The 22,448-nt window shown below is 35.3% G+C and overlaps 1 protein-coding gene across 4 annotated transcripts in view; it reads right to left on the reverse strand.

Annotated features, from left to right (window-relative positions):
- Positions 1-22,448, reverse strand: part of AKT3 (AKT serine/threonine kinase 3) — a 349,070-nt gene that overhangs the window by 100,025 nt on the left and 226,597 nt on the right. For all 4 annotated transcript variants that reach the window (XM_056107283.1, XM_056107291.1, XM_056107275.1 and 1 more), the window contains one exon: positions 14,404-14,535. In XM_056107283.1, the coding sequence (XP_055963258.1) occupies positions 14,404-14,535 (132 nt within the window). The remainder of the gene's footprint in view (positions 1-14,403; positions 14,536-22,448) is intronic.

Consider the following 22,448-nt stretch of genomic DNA (forward strand, 5'->3'; position numbering starts at 1 on the left):
CTGACTTGCCATTTAGGGAGGAAGTCCCAGAAAGCAGGAGTCACATTAGGTCTATCAAAAATGTACAAGCTAAAAAGAAGTGGCATGATATATCCAACACACTGAATCAAACAGACATCTAAATTAAGAATATGTAAAAACTTCACTAACAAAAAATATCTAAAGTTGTTGGTCACTAAACTTGAACTGCAAGATACTCTAAATGATCTCGTATTAACACACAACACACACACACACACACACACACCCCACACACACACACCCTCCTTTAAAAATAACAACCAAAAAATCCAGGATTCATACCAACAAAAATAAGTTCCATTATTTCAAGAATTATGTTTAATGTTAATGATGGTGTGACTTCATATATTAGAAGATACAGAATAAATGGCTGGGAGAAAACTGAACCTAACCTTGCTTATATGAGATTTGTCTAAACTATCAAGACAAACAGACTCAAATACAAAGGTTGAGAAACAATCATACATGCAAAATAGTAGCCTGAAAAAGTCAAAGACAACTATATTTATATCAAATAAAATTGTTAATCTGATTAAGGTCATAAAAAATAAAGGTGAGTATTATATAATGATGAAAGAATTTACAAATTAAGACAAAACTAATTAACATATATGTACTTAAAAAAGGATTATCAAAATACTAAAAACAAAAACAATGAGCATACCTGAGGAAAAATATCGACAGCAACACAAAAGTAAGTAGACTTTAGTACTACCATTGTATAGATGAATCAGATAATCAGTAAGAAACCAGAAGCCTTAAAAGAAAAAGTACAAGACATGAACTTAACAGATATTTATAAGGCTCTCCATCTCCCCAAAAGCTGAGTACTCATTCTTCTTAAGTGATCATAAATCATTTTCAAGTCTCTATAGTCAACAAAACATAAATCGTATCAAGCACCCTCTCAGTTCATGCTTTGAAGCTGAAAATAAACTATAAACAGAAAGAAAGTGTTTGGTTTTTTGTGAAAAAAAAAAAAAACACTTGAAAATTGAACAACAAGCTTATTACTTAATAACTGCTGAGTCAGAGGAAGTAACAGAAAGATGTCTGAGTACAAATGAGAATGAAGACACAAGCTACTAGAATTTATGAAACACAGCAAGAGATGTAATAAGAGTGACATTTGATAGCAGTTCAGGTATTTGTCATATATCATGATCAAGTGGGATTCAACAATGATTCAATATTCATGAATCAAATAATGGTATAACAAAATAACAGAAGGAAAGACAAAAAAACTTCTGACATGATCCAAAGCTTATTCATTGTGAAAACCTTCTTCACAATGGAGACTGATGGAACTTATCTCATTATTGTAAAGGTAATACACAATAATCCACAGCTAACATTATACTTAATGGGGAAAAAATCATAAACTTCCTTCTTCTAAATACCAGGCACATGACAAGAACGTCCAATTTCAGTACTTCTCTACAGTAAACTATTGGGTGCCTTGGCACAGCAATTGGATAAGGAAGATAAATATAAGACTAAACTTGGTAAAGTAAGAGTCTAATTGTTGCTAACATAATAAATCTGTTGCATGTATATATGTAAGCAACAATGTAGAGGAGAAACAAATTAAAAAGATACCTTTAATAATGTGTAAAAAGGTGTGGGATGGGGGCATACTGGGATTTGGGGTGGTGGAGAATGGGCACTGGTGAAGGTACGGGTGTTTTATTGTATGACTGAGACTTAAATCCAAAAGCTTTGTAACTGCTTTCATGGTGATTCAATAAATAAAATTATAAAAAATGAAAAAAATGTAAGGTGGAGTTCATGCCCAATTCAATCAGCTAATCAGTGGCTGAATAAATAGCAGCACTCCTATATAAATAAATAAAATGTGTAAACAAAATTCACACATCTAGGAATCAATTTAACAAAGGAGGTGAAATATCTACTTAGAGAAAACGGTAAATTATTTCTGAATGAAATAAAAGTCACAACAAATGGAAATTCAGTTTTTGGTCATAGATTGGAAGAATCCATTAAAACAACCATTTTATTCAAAATAATATGCTGAGGCAGTGCAATGACCATCAAAATTCCTAGGGCATTTTTTCTCAAGGAGCAAAAGCTTATAATAATTTTATGGAACCATGAAACTCCCAGAATAACCAAATCTATCATAAGACGGATGAAAAAAATGTGGGCAACATTGCAGTCCCAGACCTTAAACTTTAATACAAAGCTATATAGTAATCAAAACTACATGGTATCATTCACAAAAGATAAGATTTTTGGATTGATGATACAGATTTGAAAGCCAGAAGATAAATCCTCAGATTTATCTTTTAAAACAGATCTATCAGTTAATTTATGACCTAGGGAATAGGTGCATAAAGTGGAGCAAGGAGAGACTTTTCAACAAATAGTGGTAGGAAAACTGGATATTCATATGCAAAAGAATAAAATTAGCTTATGACATACACAAAGATTAATTCAAAATGGACTAAAGATCCTTGTACCAAACCTGCTTCTATAAAATATACTGAGGATCAATAACTCCAAGATATTGACCTCAGAGGAGTCTCCAATGATATGAATCCACCAGCAAAGAAAACAAAAGTAAAGAGAAACAAATTTGAGTACAATAAACTAAAAACCTTGTGCACTGTGGAAAAAATGAGCCCTGAAATTAAATAACACCTCACTGATAGGGAGAAAATATTCACATGTTACTTAATCAATGGTTAATAACCAAGATATTTAAAGCGCTCTCGAAGCTTAAAAAAAAAACCTATCAATAGAAAATCCTATCCAAAATTGGAAGAAGAGATGGACATTTCCACAAAGACAGCAGAAAGATATAAAACAGATATATGAAAAATTGTTTATTATCACTTACTGTCTGTCAGAGAAATGCAAACTAAAACAGGGAGGTATCACCTTACATCAGCAACAATGGTCTAATAATTAACATTCAGAAAAAACTAAGTTGGCAAAGATGTGGCAAAAAGAAATTCTTAATCACTATCTGTGGAATGTTGCTTGATTTAGCCTTTTTATGGTTCAGAGACTTCAGGAAGATCAAGAAGAAAACTTCTATCAGACCCTGCAATTCTTACTCCTGGGCATTTATTCTAAGACCACATGAAAATATATTCCTTGTTCATGGATTGGAAGAATTAACACTGAACAACTTCCAGGAATGATCCTGAGCACAGTCAGGAATAATCTCTGAGCACCTAGGGTCAGCCTGGATGGCACCAACAAACCAAAAACAATCAAACAAATAATCCAAAAGGATTTAGGTCCACCTGTGTTCAAGATAGCATTATTTAAGATAGACTAGTTCTGGAAACAATGCAAAGAAATGAGTGGATAAATTGCTGTATAAAAACACAATGGAATGAGAAAAGATGACATGGTAAAGTTCACCACAACCTGGGTATAAGTGGAAGAAGTCTTAACGTTCCTTGATTTCTATTTATAAAACTTTCAATAATTTTTATTTAAAACAAATTTAAAATGAAAATCATGTCAATGGTAAATAAACTCATCGTTATACATAGGAAACTCCAATACTCTGACATCGGCAAGATTTTGTTACTGCTAAGTGATACTTGATTCTTGAAAATACTGCTCAAAATATCACTTGGATAGGGATTACATTAATTCCAGTGACTTCTAACATCATGAAATAATTACTCAGAACCTACTCTTTCTTAAATTGTAGACTGACTACCTTGCTTATCTGCACTATTTTATACTAATTTCCTTTCTTTTGTCCATTTTTCTACTTCCTATACTTTCCACACCTAAAGAAGCAAAAATTTACATAAATATGCTGACAAGCACCAGAAAGTGTGGTTCCCCTATCCTCACACATAAATCATTCCCATCAAATGAATGGTAGCATCATTCGCCCGGTTGCTCAAGTCAAAAACCCTGAAACAGTCCTTAAGCCTTCTTTCTTCCCCAACTAAACTTAAAATGCTACATAATCCTTTGGCTTATAATCAAAATGCATCCAACATCTACAGATATCTTACCACATCCACTGCACCATGGTGCAAGTCCTTCATCATTATTTTAATTGATTGAAACAGGTTCCCTTCTTAGATCTACCATCTATTCTTAACAATGCATGCAGTCAACATGCAAACGAAAAGAAGTTCATGTTACTGTAATATTTTAACTTCCAATGGCTTCCACTTCAGTGTAAAAAGCAATATCCTTAGAAATCTCTATAAGTATAGACCATATTAAGCTCCTAACTCCTAGGTATGACATTACTATGTTTATTGCTTTCTCTAGTACCTTTTTAATTCTGATTCCCTCTTTTCTGGAATATTCTTTTTCCTAAATACCTGAATGGCTTATTTTCACACTTCTTTCAAATATTCAATGAGTCAATTCTTGGTGAGATTTTATAAACTGTTTCTAATAAATATACAAAACCCACAAACATCACCACTGTTACTTCTTAGTTACCTACTCTTATTTTTTCTTTCTAGAATATATTAGTTTCTTTCACATATGATTTACTTATCATATGTATTGTTACTGTCTATCTCCTGATTAAGAATTCAGTTTGTTGTACCGGAAAGGTAACTCTTAGGATAAACGCTTTGCATGAGGAAGGCTGAATTTGATCCCTGGCATCAAGCAATCTCCTGGGCACACCTCAGCACAGAGTTCGAATAGCCCTATAGTACGAGTATTACAACATTACCTTGGATGCTGATCCCAGTTCAGTCAAGGGCACAACCTGGTCCCCTGACCATCACTGATGCAGTGCAGTTAGAATTAACAATATAGAGCCTGAGCTACTCCACATCTTTGGGTGCTCGAATTGAACTGCTTGGTTGGCTAAGAATCACTGAAAGGGACTCTGTGGTCTCATGAGCACTTCTTGGGGTGTGATTAAAGGACTCAATTCTATGATTAAAGGACTTAATTCTAAACACTGAAATACCTAGATTAGTTCTCTAACATAAAACAAACAAACAAGAAAACCCATCATAACAAACTCACTAAAAAAGTACACAGGGTCTAGAAGAACTCCAAAATAAAATGGTAATTAATAGAAACATAGTATTGGAGAATGCAAGGAGGTGCTCATGGTATTCAGAGACAGGTACCCTCTTTTCCTCTACAGCAATTTTTGAGCCACATAAAAAGCTGCCAGCTCTTATTGTCACATCCTGATTTTCACGGGACAATGCTCTGATAACTGCTGACAACTGACAATCAAAGAATGGTCCGGTTTACTGATGTTAGTTTCCAGGTGAACAGATAGCTCCTGTTTGGAAAGTTGCCACAATGACTGATGTATAAAATTTTAAAATAAATAAGAATAAGTAAGCTCAAGAGGCTCAACTGCATGTTTTCCATGCAGTGGTGGAAAAACTAAATAACAAGATATCAATCATTTAAGTATATATTAATAAATGAGGAGTAGCCTTCTTAACAGTATATGCAGAGATTGATGAGAAATAAACAGTTGACTACTCAGCAGACTATTAAAAGAATGAACTATTATAGGGGACAATCCTATGGAAAGCTTATTAGAATTACTATAAAAGTTGCACACATTGATAAACATCAGAGGAGCTCTCTTCCAGAATCAAAAGGAGATTGCAACCAACAAGTGAACATTCAAATATTTATTTTTTTATTAAATTGTCTGTGTCCATAAAATAAGTGGACACAGAGGAGTTGTAGCATAGCAGAAATAGGATGACAATCTTATACCCTTCTATGGCACAAAATGCTAATAAAAACCAACCGGTCTGCCAAAAGACATAACTAACATCCTTTTGCTTCAATAAACTATATAATAATAATAATATAATGGACTATGAGGTCAATTTCCTGGGAGGGAAACCCCTTTTCCTCCAACACATATACGTACACCACATACAAATAACTACACAGATTCACTCACTACCAGTATCCTGCAGATTCTACAAATGGGCCCTGACAGACAAAGAAACTAGCTGGGCTTTTTGCATTCCTGGTTCTAGATAAAAAGTTCAAAAATACTTAATAGAATAGAAATAATACATTAATTTCAACTACCAGATAAATGTTATAAAACCAAAGAACATAATTTACAACATACAGAATTCTCTATACTAGGGAAATTAGGAAATCTCAGTATGTGTTCAGGGAAAGACATAGCCCAGAAAAGATATTGGAAGACTTTTACATCTCAGGATGATAAAAAAAAAAAAAGGAAACCCTGGAGAATAAAGGAAGAAACTGATCTCCAAAGTTTTATAATAAATTTCAGATTTTTAGTTTTCAACAATAACAAAAAAATAAAAACACATGCAAAAAGAGGAAAGGCAATGAAAGCAAAAGAAGCTATCCTTCAGAAAATCTTAATTACAATTTTTAATTTAATTGCCAGAAAACTTCAATTAAAAAAAGATACATCTTAAAAATACACAGGAAATACAGGGAGATTTGCAAAAACTGAAGAAAATAATTTATGCACAGAACATTTATACATATACGTGAAAGAAGAGATAGCTAAAACCTTTCAGATCGCTCTAAAATAAAAATACAGGACCAGATGAATATAGTGGTAATACCAAACAATAACATAAGAATTAATATCAATACTTTTCAAACTCATCCAAAAAAAAAAAGAGTAAATATTTCCAAACATACCATATGAGGCCAGATTTACCCTGAAGAAAAAAACAAAAATGATAAGAATAGAAAATAGCAACCCAGCACCTCTGAAGATCTTACATGCAAAATATCTCAAACAAAATACAATCAATTCCACATTCAACACAGAACATCATACTCATTTGAGATTTATTTCAGAGAAGAAAGGATGATTCAAATACAATGTACCAGGTTGATAAAAATGAAACAATTATTAAATAGTGCAGAGAATGTGACAGAACTCAAGATACATTTACCATGAAAACTCTCAGTGAAGTGAACATATACTAAACATAATCACCTTAGTAATAATAGCATTACATGACAAACCTACAGTAAACACTAATGGTATGAAGCTAAAATTGTTACCTGAGATCAGGCAGAAAACAAAAATACACACTCCTGCCAATTTTATTAAATGCACATTGAAAATCCTAACTAGAATATTTAAGCAAGAAAAATGTAGACATTCATATTAGAAATGGAAAGGAAAGTGCCCTCAATAAATGCTGTAAGTAAACCTGGACAGCCAAAAGTAAAATATTATTATACTAGGCACATAGTATAAAATGGTTTGAAGAATTAAATGTATGATCTGAAAACACAGGTAAAACCCTAAAGTCAATGATATTTACCTTATTGATGTTTGAAGATTTCATTTCAATTATAAGGAGAACAACTTGGATTATACCAAATAGAAAATCTTTTTGCATTGTGAATTCACTGATAAAGTAAAGATAAATGTAATGAATAAGATTCACAACCATGACTCAGAAAATTAAGTACATGGAAGTCAGCTTAATAAAAGACAACATACTTTTGTAAATAAGACTATAAATCATAGCTAAAATAAAAGTCACGAAGAAAGGAGACACATTCCCTGTTCATCAATCACATGGATCAATAGTGTCAAAATGACAATCCTACCCCACACACTTTACAAATTCAATAGAGTCCTTATAAAAATATTGGTGACACTTCTAAAAAGACATAGATCAAATGCTGCTTGAATTATATGGAGTAATAAAACTTCCTGAATAGACAAAGCAATCCTAGTGAGGGGGGAAGATGGTAGTTTCTCTTTCTCCAACTTTAAATTATACTATAAAACTATAGGAATAAAAAATGTGGCACTAAAATAAAGACACTCTCAGACCAATAGACTAGAACTGAGAACTCAGAAACAGATCCTTGGGCATAGATTAGACAAAGAAGTAAGAATCTAATGTGAAACAAGAAAAGACTTCAAAACTGAAGCTGGGAAAATTGGTCAGTCATGTGTAAAAAAAGGAAGTTATATCTTTATCCATATAATGCAGAGAGGGCCATTTAAAATGGATTAAAGACCTTGATATCAGAAACCATAAATTATTCTAATGCAAATATAGGCAGAACTTTTCATGATATTACATCTAGAGGCATCCTCAATAATTCAAAGCCAGTGTCCAAGAAAATGGAGGCAAAGGTAAACAAGCGACTACAGCGAGTTAGCGGTTTCCTCAGTGTAAAAAAAAACAACTTACCCACCATTCATCTGATAAAAGTTAATATATAAGATATTAAAAGCACTTTGAAAAAATTTTTCTTGGAGGTATAACAGATTCTATTTGGAAATTTGAGGAAGGGAAGAGAGAGGAGAGAGGAGGAGAATGGAGAAGAGGAGAGAAAAAGAAAGAGGAGGAGTGAGAGAGAGAAGAGAGAGAGGAGGAGAGAGAGAGAGAAAGAGAGGGAGAGAGAGAAGAGAGGGAGAGAAAGAGAATAATGCACTTAAAAGCATAAGAGAGAAGAGCTTCTTCACAGTGGAGATATAGTTCACAAGTACATTTTCCTGCATTAGAATGAAAGTGTACATCTCAAGAAGGGAGATGCAGGCAACCTACATGCTTGGGCATCACATGTGCTCGGCAACAACACATAGGCACAGACAGCATATGCCAAGCACTTGTAAAAACTTAACAAGCAAAAGAATCAACCACGTCAAAAATTTGAGTGAAGATATGAACAGAAACTTCCTCAAATACATACAGATAGCTAGTTTATGGTGGGGGAGGGGGGAAGCTCTTCATCATTTGTAATTAGGGAAACGCAAATCCAAACAACAAGGAGATACCATTTCACCTGTGATCCCAGCATGCATCAGCATGAATGTGGGAAAGAAGAAACCGAATGTACTGCTAGTGGAAATATGGATTGGTTCTATCTTTTGGAAAAACAATATGGGTACTTCTTGAATAATTAAGATTAGAACTTTCATTTGATCCAACAATTCCACATTTTTTGAAACTACCCCTAAGGTCTAAAATGTCTAATCAGAAAAGACATCTGCACCCCTATATTCACTGTAGCACTACTGACAACAGTTCAAATACAGAAACAGCCCAAGTGACCAGAAACAGATTACTGGATAAAGAAACTACATATACACAATGGGATACTACTTAGCTATAAGAAAAGATGAAGTCACAAAATCTGCTGCTATATCAATAGATCTGGAGACTGTCATACTGAGTGAAGTAAATCAGAGGGACAGATGAAGAATGATCTTCCTCTGTAGTATATTAAGAAACATAGGACAGGATTAATAAATGGTCAAAGGTAATAAAGCCTTAAAACCTATCTATAGAACTGATTTAACAATATGTGTGTGTGTGTGTGTGTGTGTGTGTGGCGGGATGTGGTGGTGAGGGGGGGAAGGTAGGCTGAGGGGTGATATTTTGTTGAAGCGTTTGGTGTTAGAACATTGTATGCATGAAACCTGACTGAGTATTGTAAATCATGGTGTCTAAAGTTAAAAAGATAAAATAAAATTGACTGACCAAAAACATTAAGAATCATATAATTAACATAGCATTAGTATTCAAAAACCTATGAATAAAATATATATAAAGGCATAAAACGTCTATAGCAACATAAAACACGTATATGGGTTTAAAAAGTTAGAGGCATGAAAGAGACATTTCCTCAGATATACAGATGATTGGTAAGAAAAGATGTTTGTCATTTTATTAATAGAAAAATGTAAATCAAAACAATAATGAGATATCACCTCACACCTGTCAGAATTGTAATTATTTTGTTGTGGAAAATGTAGGAAAAAAGAGCCCTATTTATAGACTTTTGGTGGGAATGTAAATTCACTATAAAAGTTCTCTGGAATTTTGTCAAAAAATTAAAAACAGGATCAGTGTATAGTCCAGATATTCTACTTCTGCATGTTTATCCAAAGCAACAGCAACAACAAAATTTAAAAAATTATGTGGATTCCTATATTCATAAAAGCATGATTCACAATAGCCAAGATATAAAAAACACCTATAGTGTCCACTGATAGATGAATGGATAAAAAAGATGCAATGGATGTACACAACAGAATATTACACTAAGCTGCAGAAAAATAAAGCCTTGGATAAGAAAATTGAATGGAACTGGAAGGCTTTATATTAGACAAAGTGAGTCAAAAGAAGAACAGATAGCATATGATCTCACTCATATATGGAGTATAAAGAAAAAGAGGTGCAGAAGTTTCTTAATTTTAGTCCCATTTGTTTATCTCTGATTTCACTTGCTTGGCCAGTAGCGTGTCTTTTTTTTTTTTTTTTTTTTGGTGAAACACCATGAGGTACAGTTGTAGACTTACAAGTTGTTGTGCTTGGGTTTCAGTTATACAATGATCGAGTACCCATCCCACCACCAGTGCCCATTCTCCACTCCCACCAATCCCAGTATCCCTCCTACCCCCTCATCCCCCATCCCACCCTGCCTCTGTGTCAGGGCACTCCCTTTTGCTCTATCTCTTCTTTTGGGTGCTGTGGTCTGCCAAAGAGACATTGGGTGGCAATCATGTTCGGCCCATAGACTACTTTCAGCAGGCATCTCCCATCCTGGGCAGATCTTCCCAGCACCCTTTATTTGGTGCTCCCTTCTGCACCTCAAAAGAAACATTGATCAAAATACAAAGATAGTCTACGGAATGGGAAAGGATATTCACCCAAAACCCATCTGATAAGGAGTTGATATCAAGAATATACAAGGCACTGGTGGTATTCCACAAGAAGAAAATATCCAACCCCATCAAAAAAATGGGGTGATGAAATGAACAGAAACTTTCTCAAAGAGAAAATCCAAATGGCTAAAAGGCACATGAGCAAATGCTCTACATCACTAATCATCAGGGAGATGCAGATCAAAACAACAATGAGATATCATCTTACACCACAGAGACTGGCCCACATCCAAAAGAACAAAAGCAACTAGTGTTAGCACAGATGTGGGGAGAAAGGGACTCTCCTTCACTGCTGGCAGGAATGCCTACTGGTTCAGCCCTTTTGTAAAACAGTATGGATGATTATCAAAAAATTAGAAATTGATCTCCCATGTGGCCCAGGAATACTACTTCTGGGAATATATCCTGGACAAGAAAAAAAAAGTATAGTTGAAATGACATCTGCACTTGTATGTTCATTGCTACACTGTTCACAATAGCCAGAATCTGGAAAAAAACCGAATGTCCAAAAACAGATGACAGGTTAAAGAAACTTTGGTACATCTATACTATGGAATACTATGAAGCTGTTAGAAAAGATGAAGTCATGAAATTTGCATATAAGTGGATCAACATGGAAAGTATCATGTTAAGTGATATGAGTCAGAAAGAGAGGGACAGGCATAGAAAGATTGCACTCATCTGTGGAATATAAAGTAAAAGAATAGGAGACTAACACCCAATAGTAGAAGAGATAAGGACCAGGAGGTCTGCTCTACAGATTAGAAACCGGCTCCACATGCTCGGGGAAAAGGCAGCTCAGATAGAGAAGGGAACACCAATTAAAGGATGTTGGGAAGACCCATTCGGCTTTAAAGATGCGTGCCGAAAGTAAACTATAGACTGAACATGATGGCTGCTCAATACCTCTATTGCAAACCACAACACCAAAAAGGGAGAGAGAGCAAAAGTGAATGCCCTGCCACAGAGGCTGGGTGGGGTGGAGGGGTCAGGGTGGGGTGGTAGTAGGGATTCTGGGTCCATTGGTGGTAGAAAATGGGCACTGGTGGAGGGACAGGTACTCGACCTTTGAATGACTGAAATGCAAGCACAAAAGTTTCTAAGTCTGTAACTGTACATTAGGGTGATTCACTAATAATAAAATTTAATAAATATAAAAAAATAATAAAATAAAATAAAAATTAATTTTGTCAAAAAAAAAAAAGAAAAAAGAGGAAGGGATGGCCTGAGAGTTAATACTCGCTTGTCTTGCATGTGGCTAACCCCATATGTAATGCCTGCATTGCACATGTTAATGAGAATCACCAGGAGATATTCTTGAGAACAGTCAGAAAGACTCTGAGCACTGTCCAAACAAATGTCCTCCCCTCCAAAAAAGTGAAAAAGCAAGGGAATAGACCAAGAAGATGCTTACAATCACAGTGATGTTCAAGGAACCTTCGGGTGTTATGGGTAAAACTCAACATTGTTGAGTGCCAGGCAAGTGCTACAGCTCTTTGAACTATCTCCCCAGATCACGATTGTTTTTACACAAATGTAAAACAAAACAAAACAAAACAAAACTCAGTTTTACTAGGATGTTCAATAAGGTGCAGAATTACTATGCTTGGTTTCTATTTGATAATCATGAGTAGTTTCAACTTCTTCTAAGTGTCCGAAATAAGAAAATATGCCTCCCATAAATATTTTCAATGTCATTAAGGAAGCAGAACTCCATGCAAAAATTGGCTTATGAAGACCCTAAGACTGTAAGATGCGGACCCTGCCCCAGGCTCTTTCATTCAGGGCACCCAAGAGGGGGTTAGGTGAGGTCCCTCCCTCCCCAAGTAACCCAGCTCTGGCAGCTGAAAACCTCCAGAACTCCAGCTCTGCCATGCTCACAGGTACTCTTCATATGCTCCCTCTGAGCTTCAACCATGAGAGAATCTCACAAAACCCAGTTTTGTGGGATGTGTGACTCAACTCCAGGTTGAATGGAACCAGGAAAGGGTGACCTTTCCCTAAGTCCCCGTGTTTCTGGCAACCTGGCAGTCACACCCACAAGCCACCTCTGGCTGGCACCAGATAATCTCATTAACAGCCAGGATCCAGAGACTCATCGTCCTTCTCTCTCGAAAGAGAGTATAACACGACATTGCCATAACCATGCTGCCAGACCCTGTGCCAGGTTTCTATTTGGGGCATCCTGGAGAGGGGTGGGTGAGGCCCCTCCCCATCCCAAGGGATCCAGCTCCAGCAGCCGAAAAACTCCAGAACTCAACCACTGTCATGCTCACGGCCGTTCTCCAGATGCTCGGGCTGAGCCTCACCCAAGAGTAAACCTATCCCTGGACGAACATCTCATACTTCACAATACTCATCCTCCAAGAATAGCATACCTCATTTGATGGGGTTTAAAGTCGAAGGCAACAAATCTTAGAGGGAAATATACTTTTACATATATATGTATGTATGTATATATATAAATAATACACACACACACACACACACTCACACACACCACACATGAGCACACAAGGCACAACCCTTAACAACATATTAGTTATCTCTTACAGAAGGGCTTACTGGCCCCTGGTGAAATATAACAATCTCCACACACTGAGCATTTTCAGCAGTTTATTCATAACAAACAATACAAAATAAATTATTTCTGTTCTGCTTTAGGGCAGGGATTGGTGTTCAGGATGAAAGCATCCAAAATATGGTGGTGTGAAGGTATAACGGTGGTGGAATTGGTGTTTGAATATTAAATATAATCAAATGTAAACTGCTTTATAAAAATAATAAAATAAAAAAGACTGTAGGATGTAAAGTTTGATATGCACCTAAATCTGCATGATTCCAATGTGAATATTATTGCTAAAACCAGAAACTGACTTCTGGAGGAGTTGAGATCAACACCAGTGTTTCTTAACCAAAGCGACATGGACTCCTGGAGGGTCACAGGTGAAAATCCCGTATATGGGGGCCAAAACATGAGACTAGACCACAACTAGCATTGGGAGGGGGCACATGAAGGAAGGAGGTGGAAGGAGGCCAGAATCAGAAAAAGGTTGCAAAACACAGAAAATGGGGGCTGGAGCGATAGTACATCGGGTAGGGTGTTTGCCTTGCATGAGGCTAACCTGGGTTCGATCCCCAGCATCCTATATGGTACCCCAGCATGGCCAGGATAATTTATGAGTGCAGATCCGGGAGTAACCCTTGAGCATTGCTAGGTGTGAACTCCCCCAAAAAACCTAACCAAACAAAACACTGAAAATGTATAAAGGCATAGACAACTTAATGTCACAAGCATACAAAGTAATACACTTTCAATGAGGAAATTATAACTTTAAAAAAAAACCCTGAAATTTAAAATCATCCAGTAAGTATAACAAAGATATTATTTTTTTTAATTAAGCAAGACATAAAGCATGGACCAATTTGTAAAGTATATCAAATTTTGTCTACTGAGGGAATTGGGATTCAAATTAGAACTATGAGAATTGGCTATCTCATCAATAAAACAAAATAGTGTCAATATACAATATTCAAATATCATAGGCTTGAAAATTCTAACATCATAAATAAGCATTGGTATACAGATTAATACTGATAGCAGTAGTCTACATTCAACATTTTGATTCAGCATTTCAGTTCAATATAGGATTTCTATTCTTTGTAGTCATGTATACACATTAGCATATATGTACACACTATAAATAAAAAATTATAGACTGTCTTTAGTAATAAGTTACCTTTGCAATAATAACTTCTTTCTTCAGAATCTTCATAGCATAATATTTCCCACTTGCCTTTTCTCGAACCAAAATAACTTTCCCAAAAGTGCCTTTACCTAGCAGTTTCAAATAGTCAAAATCATTCATTGTCTGAAAAATATAAGCAAAATATATAAAATATTTGGTGCAAATTATTTGTAAATATAAATGTGTAAATCTGTAATAGACACTTAAAAATGAATTTTGAATCATCCATAAAATTTAAGACTAGCACACTAGCTAACTCATTTGTAATCATCAATGCAGAAATAATTTAAGATGTCTCAGACACTGAAAGAAATTATTTGAACTGAGGAATTCTTACTTAGTCAAATTACCAGCCAAGTGCAAGAGTAAATGGAGAATTATCTTCACTCGCTTTCAAAAATTCAAGTTTATAAGAATTTAGTGGTAGCACTATTCCCAATTTTGAAAATCTAAACTGTATCCCACAAACATTGCCAAGTACATATAAGACATCAGTACTTCCAAGAGAACTATTTGGAAATGTATTATAGGAAAATAAAGATAAAATTAAAGAAAAAATATGTGTATATAAAAGTTAGAGTGGTATTTGACACTAAAACAATGGTAGGGACTTTAGTTGTGGTTATGGTAATATTATAAGTGTATGAAGGCATAAAGCTATACTTATGATTGTAATAGTACTAACCAATGATTAAACAATGAGGGTCAGGAAGGTCAGCCCTTCAAAGGGCTGGATCTTGTGCCTTGCATACAGGAGCCCTGGGTTAGATCCCCTGAACCATATGGACCTTCTATCAATAGGCTGGGAGTAAGCTTTAAGTACCATCAGCTGTAACCCCCATATTCCACCCAAACTGAAAATCTGGAGATCAGCAAAAAGAAATCTAAGAAAGAGAGCAAGACACTTCTGAAAAAGCAATAGGTGCAATTCTTCTGAATATAGGAGTATATTTTACTAATTTTCCTATTTTCAGTTTCAGTTTTTCTTTCCAGCTTTTCTTTGTAGTTCTCAATTTTTTCTTCTCCTTCTCCTTCACTTTTTGTCCCCAGTGCCCGACCCAACTTTTTACTTTTATAGCCTGGCAAGCTACCGAGAGTATTTGATATGCCAGACACAGTAACAACAAAGTCTCCAATGGAGACGTTACTGGGCCCGCTCGAGCAAATCGACGATCAACGGGAGGGCCTTTACTTACTTACTTTACTAGACTCAGTCCACTTAAAAAATTCCTTTACTATCATTTTAATGGTTTTTTAGTAAGTCATCAGTTTAACACCTTACATTTAAATACAGTTGTAAGGAGTTTTATTAATAACAAGGTAAGGTCTTTATCTTACAATAAAGTTAGTGATTATTTTTGTGGTTTTTAAACAAGTATTTTGTTCTAACTATCAGATCATCTTACTAACCATCAGATGTATCAGACATGTCTTAATAACCTCTACTTAAAATTTTGAGAAAATAGAAAAAGAACAACTTAAACTCAGAAAACTTGCAAGGCAAAATAAAGACAAGAAGATATCTTAATTAAATTTAAAAAACAAAAACAGATAAAAATAAATTAAACCAAAACTTAGCTCTTTGAGGTAACAAAACTGTAAAATTTTTAGCCATACTGCACAGGAAATAAAAGACAAAAAATGATCTATGTTATAGATGAGGAGGAATACTTCCATCGATATAGATTTTATAGACTTTTAAGTGTTATGAAAGAATACTTTAAACAGCTGTAAATTAAATATTTTATGAGATAAATAAGTTCCATGAAAATCTCAAATTATAAACTCACTTTCTGATAAATAAAAAACTCGAATAAACTAATATTTATTAACAAAATTAAATTTGTGATTTGAAACAACGAATGAAAGCTCCAGAATCAAACAGTTTCACAGGTGAATTCTTTACTCATTTAAAACAGAAGCCATATCAACTACAAAAACAATTCATACAAAACCTGATAACCAAAGCATCCTATGAGGCCATCATTCTCCTTACTCCAAAACCAGATGAAAACTATAAACCAATACTCTCATATGTAACCTCCCCCCCAAATTTTATAAATGAACATTAGTTGTCTGTAATTTTGTTAGGTTTACAAATGTAAGGCTACATTGATATATTCATTACTATCTCCTTTTGAAAATAAAAGCAGTAAAGACAGCAGAAAAAAATAGCAAAGTACATACATTAATTCAAATGTGATCAAAATTATAGCACTAAATATACAGAATATAGTTGAAAAAAGCCGGTGTCCTTCAAATAGTTAATAGGCAATATTAGATATGTTTAAAAATAAACAATACTATTTAATGGGTCTCATTCTCCTGACCCTGAAAGAGCCTTGAATGTGGCACTTTTTAAAATCTCAGGGCTGGAGCGATAGCACAGCAGTAGGGCGTTTGCCTTGCACGCAGCCAACATGGCCGACCCGAGTTCGATTCCTCCGCCCCTCTCGGAGAGCCTGGCAAGCTACCGAGAGTATCTCGCCCGCACGGCAGAGCCTGGCAAGCTCCCCGTGACGTATTCAATATGCCAAACACAGTAACAACAAGGTCTCCAATGGAGACGTTACTGGGCCCGCTCGAGCAAATCGATGATCAACGGGAGGGCCTTTACTTTACTTACTTTTAGGACGAAGGAGACGTTACTGGGGCCTGCTTGAGGCAATCAATGAACAACAGGATGACAGTCACAGTGATACTATTTAACTACAAATCTGGCTTCAGTTGTCTCCAAAGATAAGTGCCATTCCCAAATACACATGCTATTCTTTCCATGAAAAGGTGGAGTCTACTTTCTCTCTACTTGGACTTGCCTTAGTCTCCTACAAGCATAGATATATGAGGCTGAAGTGATGGTACAGCAGGTATGGCACATGCTTTGCATGCAGTCAACTGGAATTTGCTCCCCTACTGGACCACACATAGACTCCAGAAGTGATTCTTCAGCAAAGAGTTAGGAGAAAGCTCTGAACATAGGACCAGGAGTAAGCCTGGAGACTGTTGCATGTGGCTCCAAAACCAAAAAACCAAAATATATAAACATGATCAAAGTAATACTGTGTCAATTCCAGATATAGTATTACTTAGGGGTGGAGGAAGGCCTCCCTGGCAGTGCTCAGAGGGCCATGTGGTGCTGGGAATCAATCCAGGGCTTCATGCATGTCAGGTTTGTGCTCTGGCCTCTAGAGCTATCTCCCCAGGCCTGCAGAATTAGCCTTTACACACAGAAGCATTAGCTTTCTTCCTTTTTGCAAAAAATTAATAGAAACCTATTACTTTTAGCACTGTCCTCCCGTTGTTCATCGATTTGCTCTAGCGGGCCCAGTAACGTCTCCATTGTGAGACTTGTTACTGTGTTTGGCATATTGAATACGTCATGGGTAGCTTGCCAGGCTTTGCCATGCGGGTGAAATACTCTCAGTAGCTTGCCAGTCTCTCCGAGAGGGGCGGAGGAGTCAAACCCCGCTCGGCCAGGCCTGCTGCGTGCAAGTCAAAATGCCCTACCTGCTGTGCTATTGCTCCAACCCAGAAACATATTAATGAACTAAAATTAAGACCTAATAAAAAAGTCAGTAAAGAAAATTTTGAAGTAAGAATATAAGTAAAGTAAAGTAAAGGCCCTCCCGTTGATCATCGATTTGCTCGAGCGGGCCCAGTAACGTCTCCATTGGAGACTTTGTTGTTACTGTGTCTGGCATACCGAATACTCTCGGTAGCTTGCCGGGCTCTCCGAGAGGGGAGGAGGAATCGAACTCGGGTCGGCCATGTTGGCTGCGTGCAAGGCAGACGCCCTACCCGCTGTGCTATCGCTCCAGCCCGAAGTAAGAATATAAATACAACAAACTCCACTAACCATTTTTAAAACTAATAACTAAATCATCTGCAAGTGTCAGCACTTCCTGGAGAGGAGGAACACGTACTGCACCTAACAATACTCAGAGGATACTCCTGGCTCTACAATCAGGAATCACTCGTGGCAGGGCTTGGGGGAACCTTATGGGGTGGTGGGGATCGAACCTGGGTTGGCCTTGAGCAAGGAAAGTGCCCTACCCAGAATATGGTTAAATTTTATCTTCCTTTATAAACTGTTCCAATCCATGGGAACAAGTTGTAGTCCTTGATGATTTTCTAATCTGGGGGAAGAAATACCTTAAGCAAAATGCAGTAATAATCTCTATCCCTTTCTATTCCAAATTCATTTTTATCCTTTCTGCTCCAACAGCAAAAAAAAAAAAAAAAAAAACTATGTAACTTAACATGCTCTGTAAAGAAAAAAAGAAAAACGTACACCCTTAAACCCTGATGGGAAGTCAACAAAGAGTGAGTTTGAAATGTTTGGACAACATGGTTTTCCTTTGGCATTTTAGTTGTGATGTATAATGGAATCCTTTCATATGACACTATAGCTTGAATGTTTTGGAGGATTCTGCCTATATTTTCCTCCTCCAAACTCCTGACAAAATCTGAGTTTTGTTTACATATGTTTAAATTATACATACATTTATTTCAGAATCAGGAGCCTGGGGTTGTGGAGATGACTTAAAAGGCTGGAGCGTAGGCTTTGCATGTTAAGACCCCCAAGTTTGATCATTGCGACTGCCTGGTCCTTTGGGACAATGCCAGGAGTAACTTCTGGGGACTAAGCCAAAACAGTCCCTGAACATAGCTAGGTATAGTTTCAATAAAACCAAAATAAATAAATAAAAACCAGGAGTCTGCATAGAAAAAAATTTTAAAAGTAAAACTAAACTATAAAAATTAAATTTTCTATTATGATAGCCCTGCCAGATAGGAGAATCAGTATAAACTATAGGTTCTTGTTTGAAACTGAATATTCCCTACTGCAATTTTGTTCATATTTATTCAAAAATTTTCTTTTTCACTGGAAAGATGGTTCTCAATATCAAACACTAAGTATATAAGTTGTTTTGCTACATAAAACTAAATGAGTACACACAAAAATAAAAACTGTTCTGACACTAAATGTGTAACAATAGACAGCATCAAGCTTTTACAAATAAAATGCAAAGTATTGCAAAATGTTTTCTTTATGTATAGCACTAAGGGAAAAGATACTATAAGACTAGCTATTGTTGCAGTTCAAGGATTGGTTGTATGGTACAGGGGATCTTAGTGGAGCACTTTGTTTAAGATCAAAAAATGCTAGAAGTTAAAAACATACAAGGCAAAAACTACCACGAAGGGACATTCAAACAGCAATATTTTAACTAAGATGAAAGTGTGGATACACTAGAGAAAATTAATCCTCTAAATTCCAATAACTTATAAGGGAAATATTGTATATAGTTGCACTTTTTTCTTTATATAATCTCTAGCATGCCAAACTCATCATTTCAACCTAAGAAAGGCACGTAAATACATAACAAGTACTTAATGAACGTATTAAATCATACACATTAGAATGCGAGAAAAAAAAAGACCAATCCAACTGTTTCATCTAAGGTTAGTTTAAAAATATTAATCCTAATATTATTAAAGAGAAATACAGTAACCTATCAGAGAGAATATAAACATTCTAGTATACTTGGGCCAAAAATACCCCAATACACAGTGTAAGAGTTAAACCAAATAAATCCCCATGTTATCTAAGTAAAAAGAGGGGCTCTTAAGAAGCTCAGCTTTTTGCCCACATTGCTATATAATTACTATAATTCCATATCTTAACAGAAGGGGGAATTCTAATCTAATCAGTTAATTTCTACAATGCTGATTATGATACTCCTCCCTACTTGAGAAGACAGTGAAAGATCATTTCAGCAGACCAACTTTCTCTTCTTTTCTATTTTTAAGTTATTTTTAAAATAAATTTTTAATAAATTTTGTTTAATGAATATTTAATAAATATTTTAATAAATAATAAATTTTAATAATAAAATTCAAAGAATCCATATCATACTCAATGGGAAGGCAGGAAGTATTGCTTATATTTTTATGCCTAAATCATGAGATGATAACCAGCTGTATGCAGGAAGACTTGTATTTGTCACTGAAAAATTAAGCAGGATTTTGATTTAATTAGGCTATTGTCTTTTTTTTTTTTACTCCTCCTCACATGCCTGATAGGGAACAGAACAGAGAACAGCCTGGCTGACCAAGATTAGGTACTTCAAATTTTCTAATCAAAATCTTTTGAAACATCATCTTTTATTTTAAACAAAAAATGGTGATTTGTATTTGGTAGCAAGATCATTGTCTCATTTATATATCCCCCAGTATCTTTTCCTTTCAAGAGATTTTTTTTTGTAGCCTACAACAGTATAGAATATTTTTCCTTATTCACTTTATTAATACTGTGGTAACTGAAAAATGTTATGTTAATAGCAAAACCTCTTTACCACTGTCCTTATAAGATATCTAGTCCACCACACCCTTCCTAACCCTACTGCCCCCACACACATCTGGCAACCTCAGTCTGTTGTTAAAGAGTACAAGGGTTCTCTTTCATTGACATTCCCCTTCTCTGCTCTTTTATAGATCATATAATTGATACTACTCTCAGTTTTACTTGAAAAAACACCTTCTTATTCTATCAAAGTAATAGCAAAATACATTAGTTCATCTTTTCTTATGGCTGAGTAGTATTCCATTGTGTATATGTACCACAAATTCCTTATCCACTCATCTATACCACAAATTCTTTAGCCATTCATTTGGTGTTGCCACTTCGAGTTGTTTCCATATCTTGCTATTATAAATAGTGCTGCAATTAACATAGATGTGCATATATCTTTTCAAATTAGTGATTCTGGGTACGTGGGAAAAATACCAAAGAGTGAAATCACTGGTCATATGGTAGTTCTATTTTTAATTTTTTTGAGAAGTCTCCATCTGTTTCCCATAGAGACTGACCCAGTTTAGAGTCCCACCAAAAGTGAATGAGGGTTTCTTATTCACTACATCTCCACCAGCGTACAGGCCATTTCTACTAGTATGAGGTGAATTCTCATTGTCATTTTGAATAGCATTTCCCTGATCATCAGTGATGAGGAACACTTCTTTCATATGCCTGTTTGCCATCTGTATGTTTTCTTTCAATAAGCTAAGCATTTTCAATTTCTAGCGGCCTCAATGGCATATTATTATAGCTAATCTTACTTCAGAGGAAGAATTTTAGCAATTTCATAGACTTAAACTGAGCATGTCATGTTACTGATAGAATAACATAATTCAAAAGAAGAGATCAATTGATACCTGTATTTAAATTCATGGATACAGTAAAGTTTGGAATTAGTTGTATACATGTGCACAAATAAGTGCAGAAGATTTCCTAAATTTGAGCAATTATGAAAGATGTATTTTTTTAAATTTTGTAATGACTGAGACATAAGATTAAGTTGATTTTTAAGAACAGCAAGACTCAAGTAAGTTTTCAAAAATATACTACAGGTTCTCATGTATTTGGTTAAGAGGATTCAGCAAAGAGTATTATTCTAATTCGAATAGAAATTTTGAATACGGAAAGTATAATCAACAAACTTAAAGTTGTAACTGTGGAACTTCAGATGATTATACAACACAAAAGAAGAAAAATTTCAACTCATGCATTCAAAGTTCAAAATTTCAACCCATGCATTCAAAGTTCAAAGAGTTACTCATTAATTTTGGTTTAATAAAAAAACAAATCAGGGGACCAAACCTGACAATGTTCAGGGCTTAGCCCTGTCTCTGTGTTTAGGGATTAAATAAGCTGCAGGGGACTGAACTCAAGTCAGCCATATGTAAGGCCAGTGCCTTATCTGCTCTGCCTTAAAACGTTCTTGATCACTGCTAATACCAAAGCACATAATTATCTTAAAAATTTGTATTTCCACAGGAAAAGAATATTTGTATCCTTGTCTGTATTATTATTTACAATAACCAAAATATGAAATTTACAAAGTCCCATTTCATAAAATAGCTATAATATATATACTCATTGAATACAATTCAACCATTAAAAAAGAAAAATTTTTGCCTTAAATTAAAAAAAATTAGTCACTGTGATGAACAGTACTGCTAATGATAGGGTTTCA

Source organism: Sorex fumeus, unplaced genomic scaffold (genome assembly GCF_029834395.1).
Source record: "Sorex fumeus unplaced genomic scaffold, SorFum_2.1 ptg000007l, whole genome shotgun sequence".
NCBI classification, from domain to species: Eukaryota; Metazoa; Chordata; class Mammalia; order Eulipotyphla; family Soricidae; genus Sorex; species Sorex fumeus.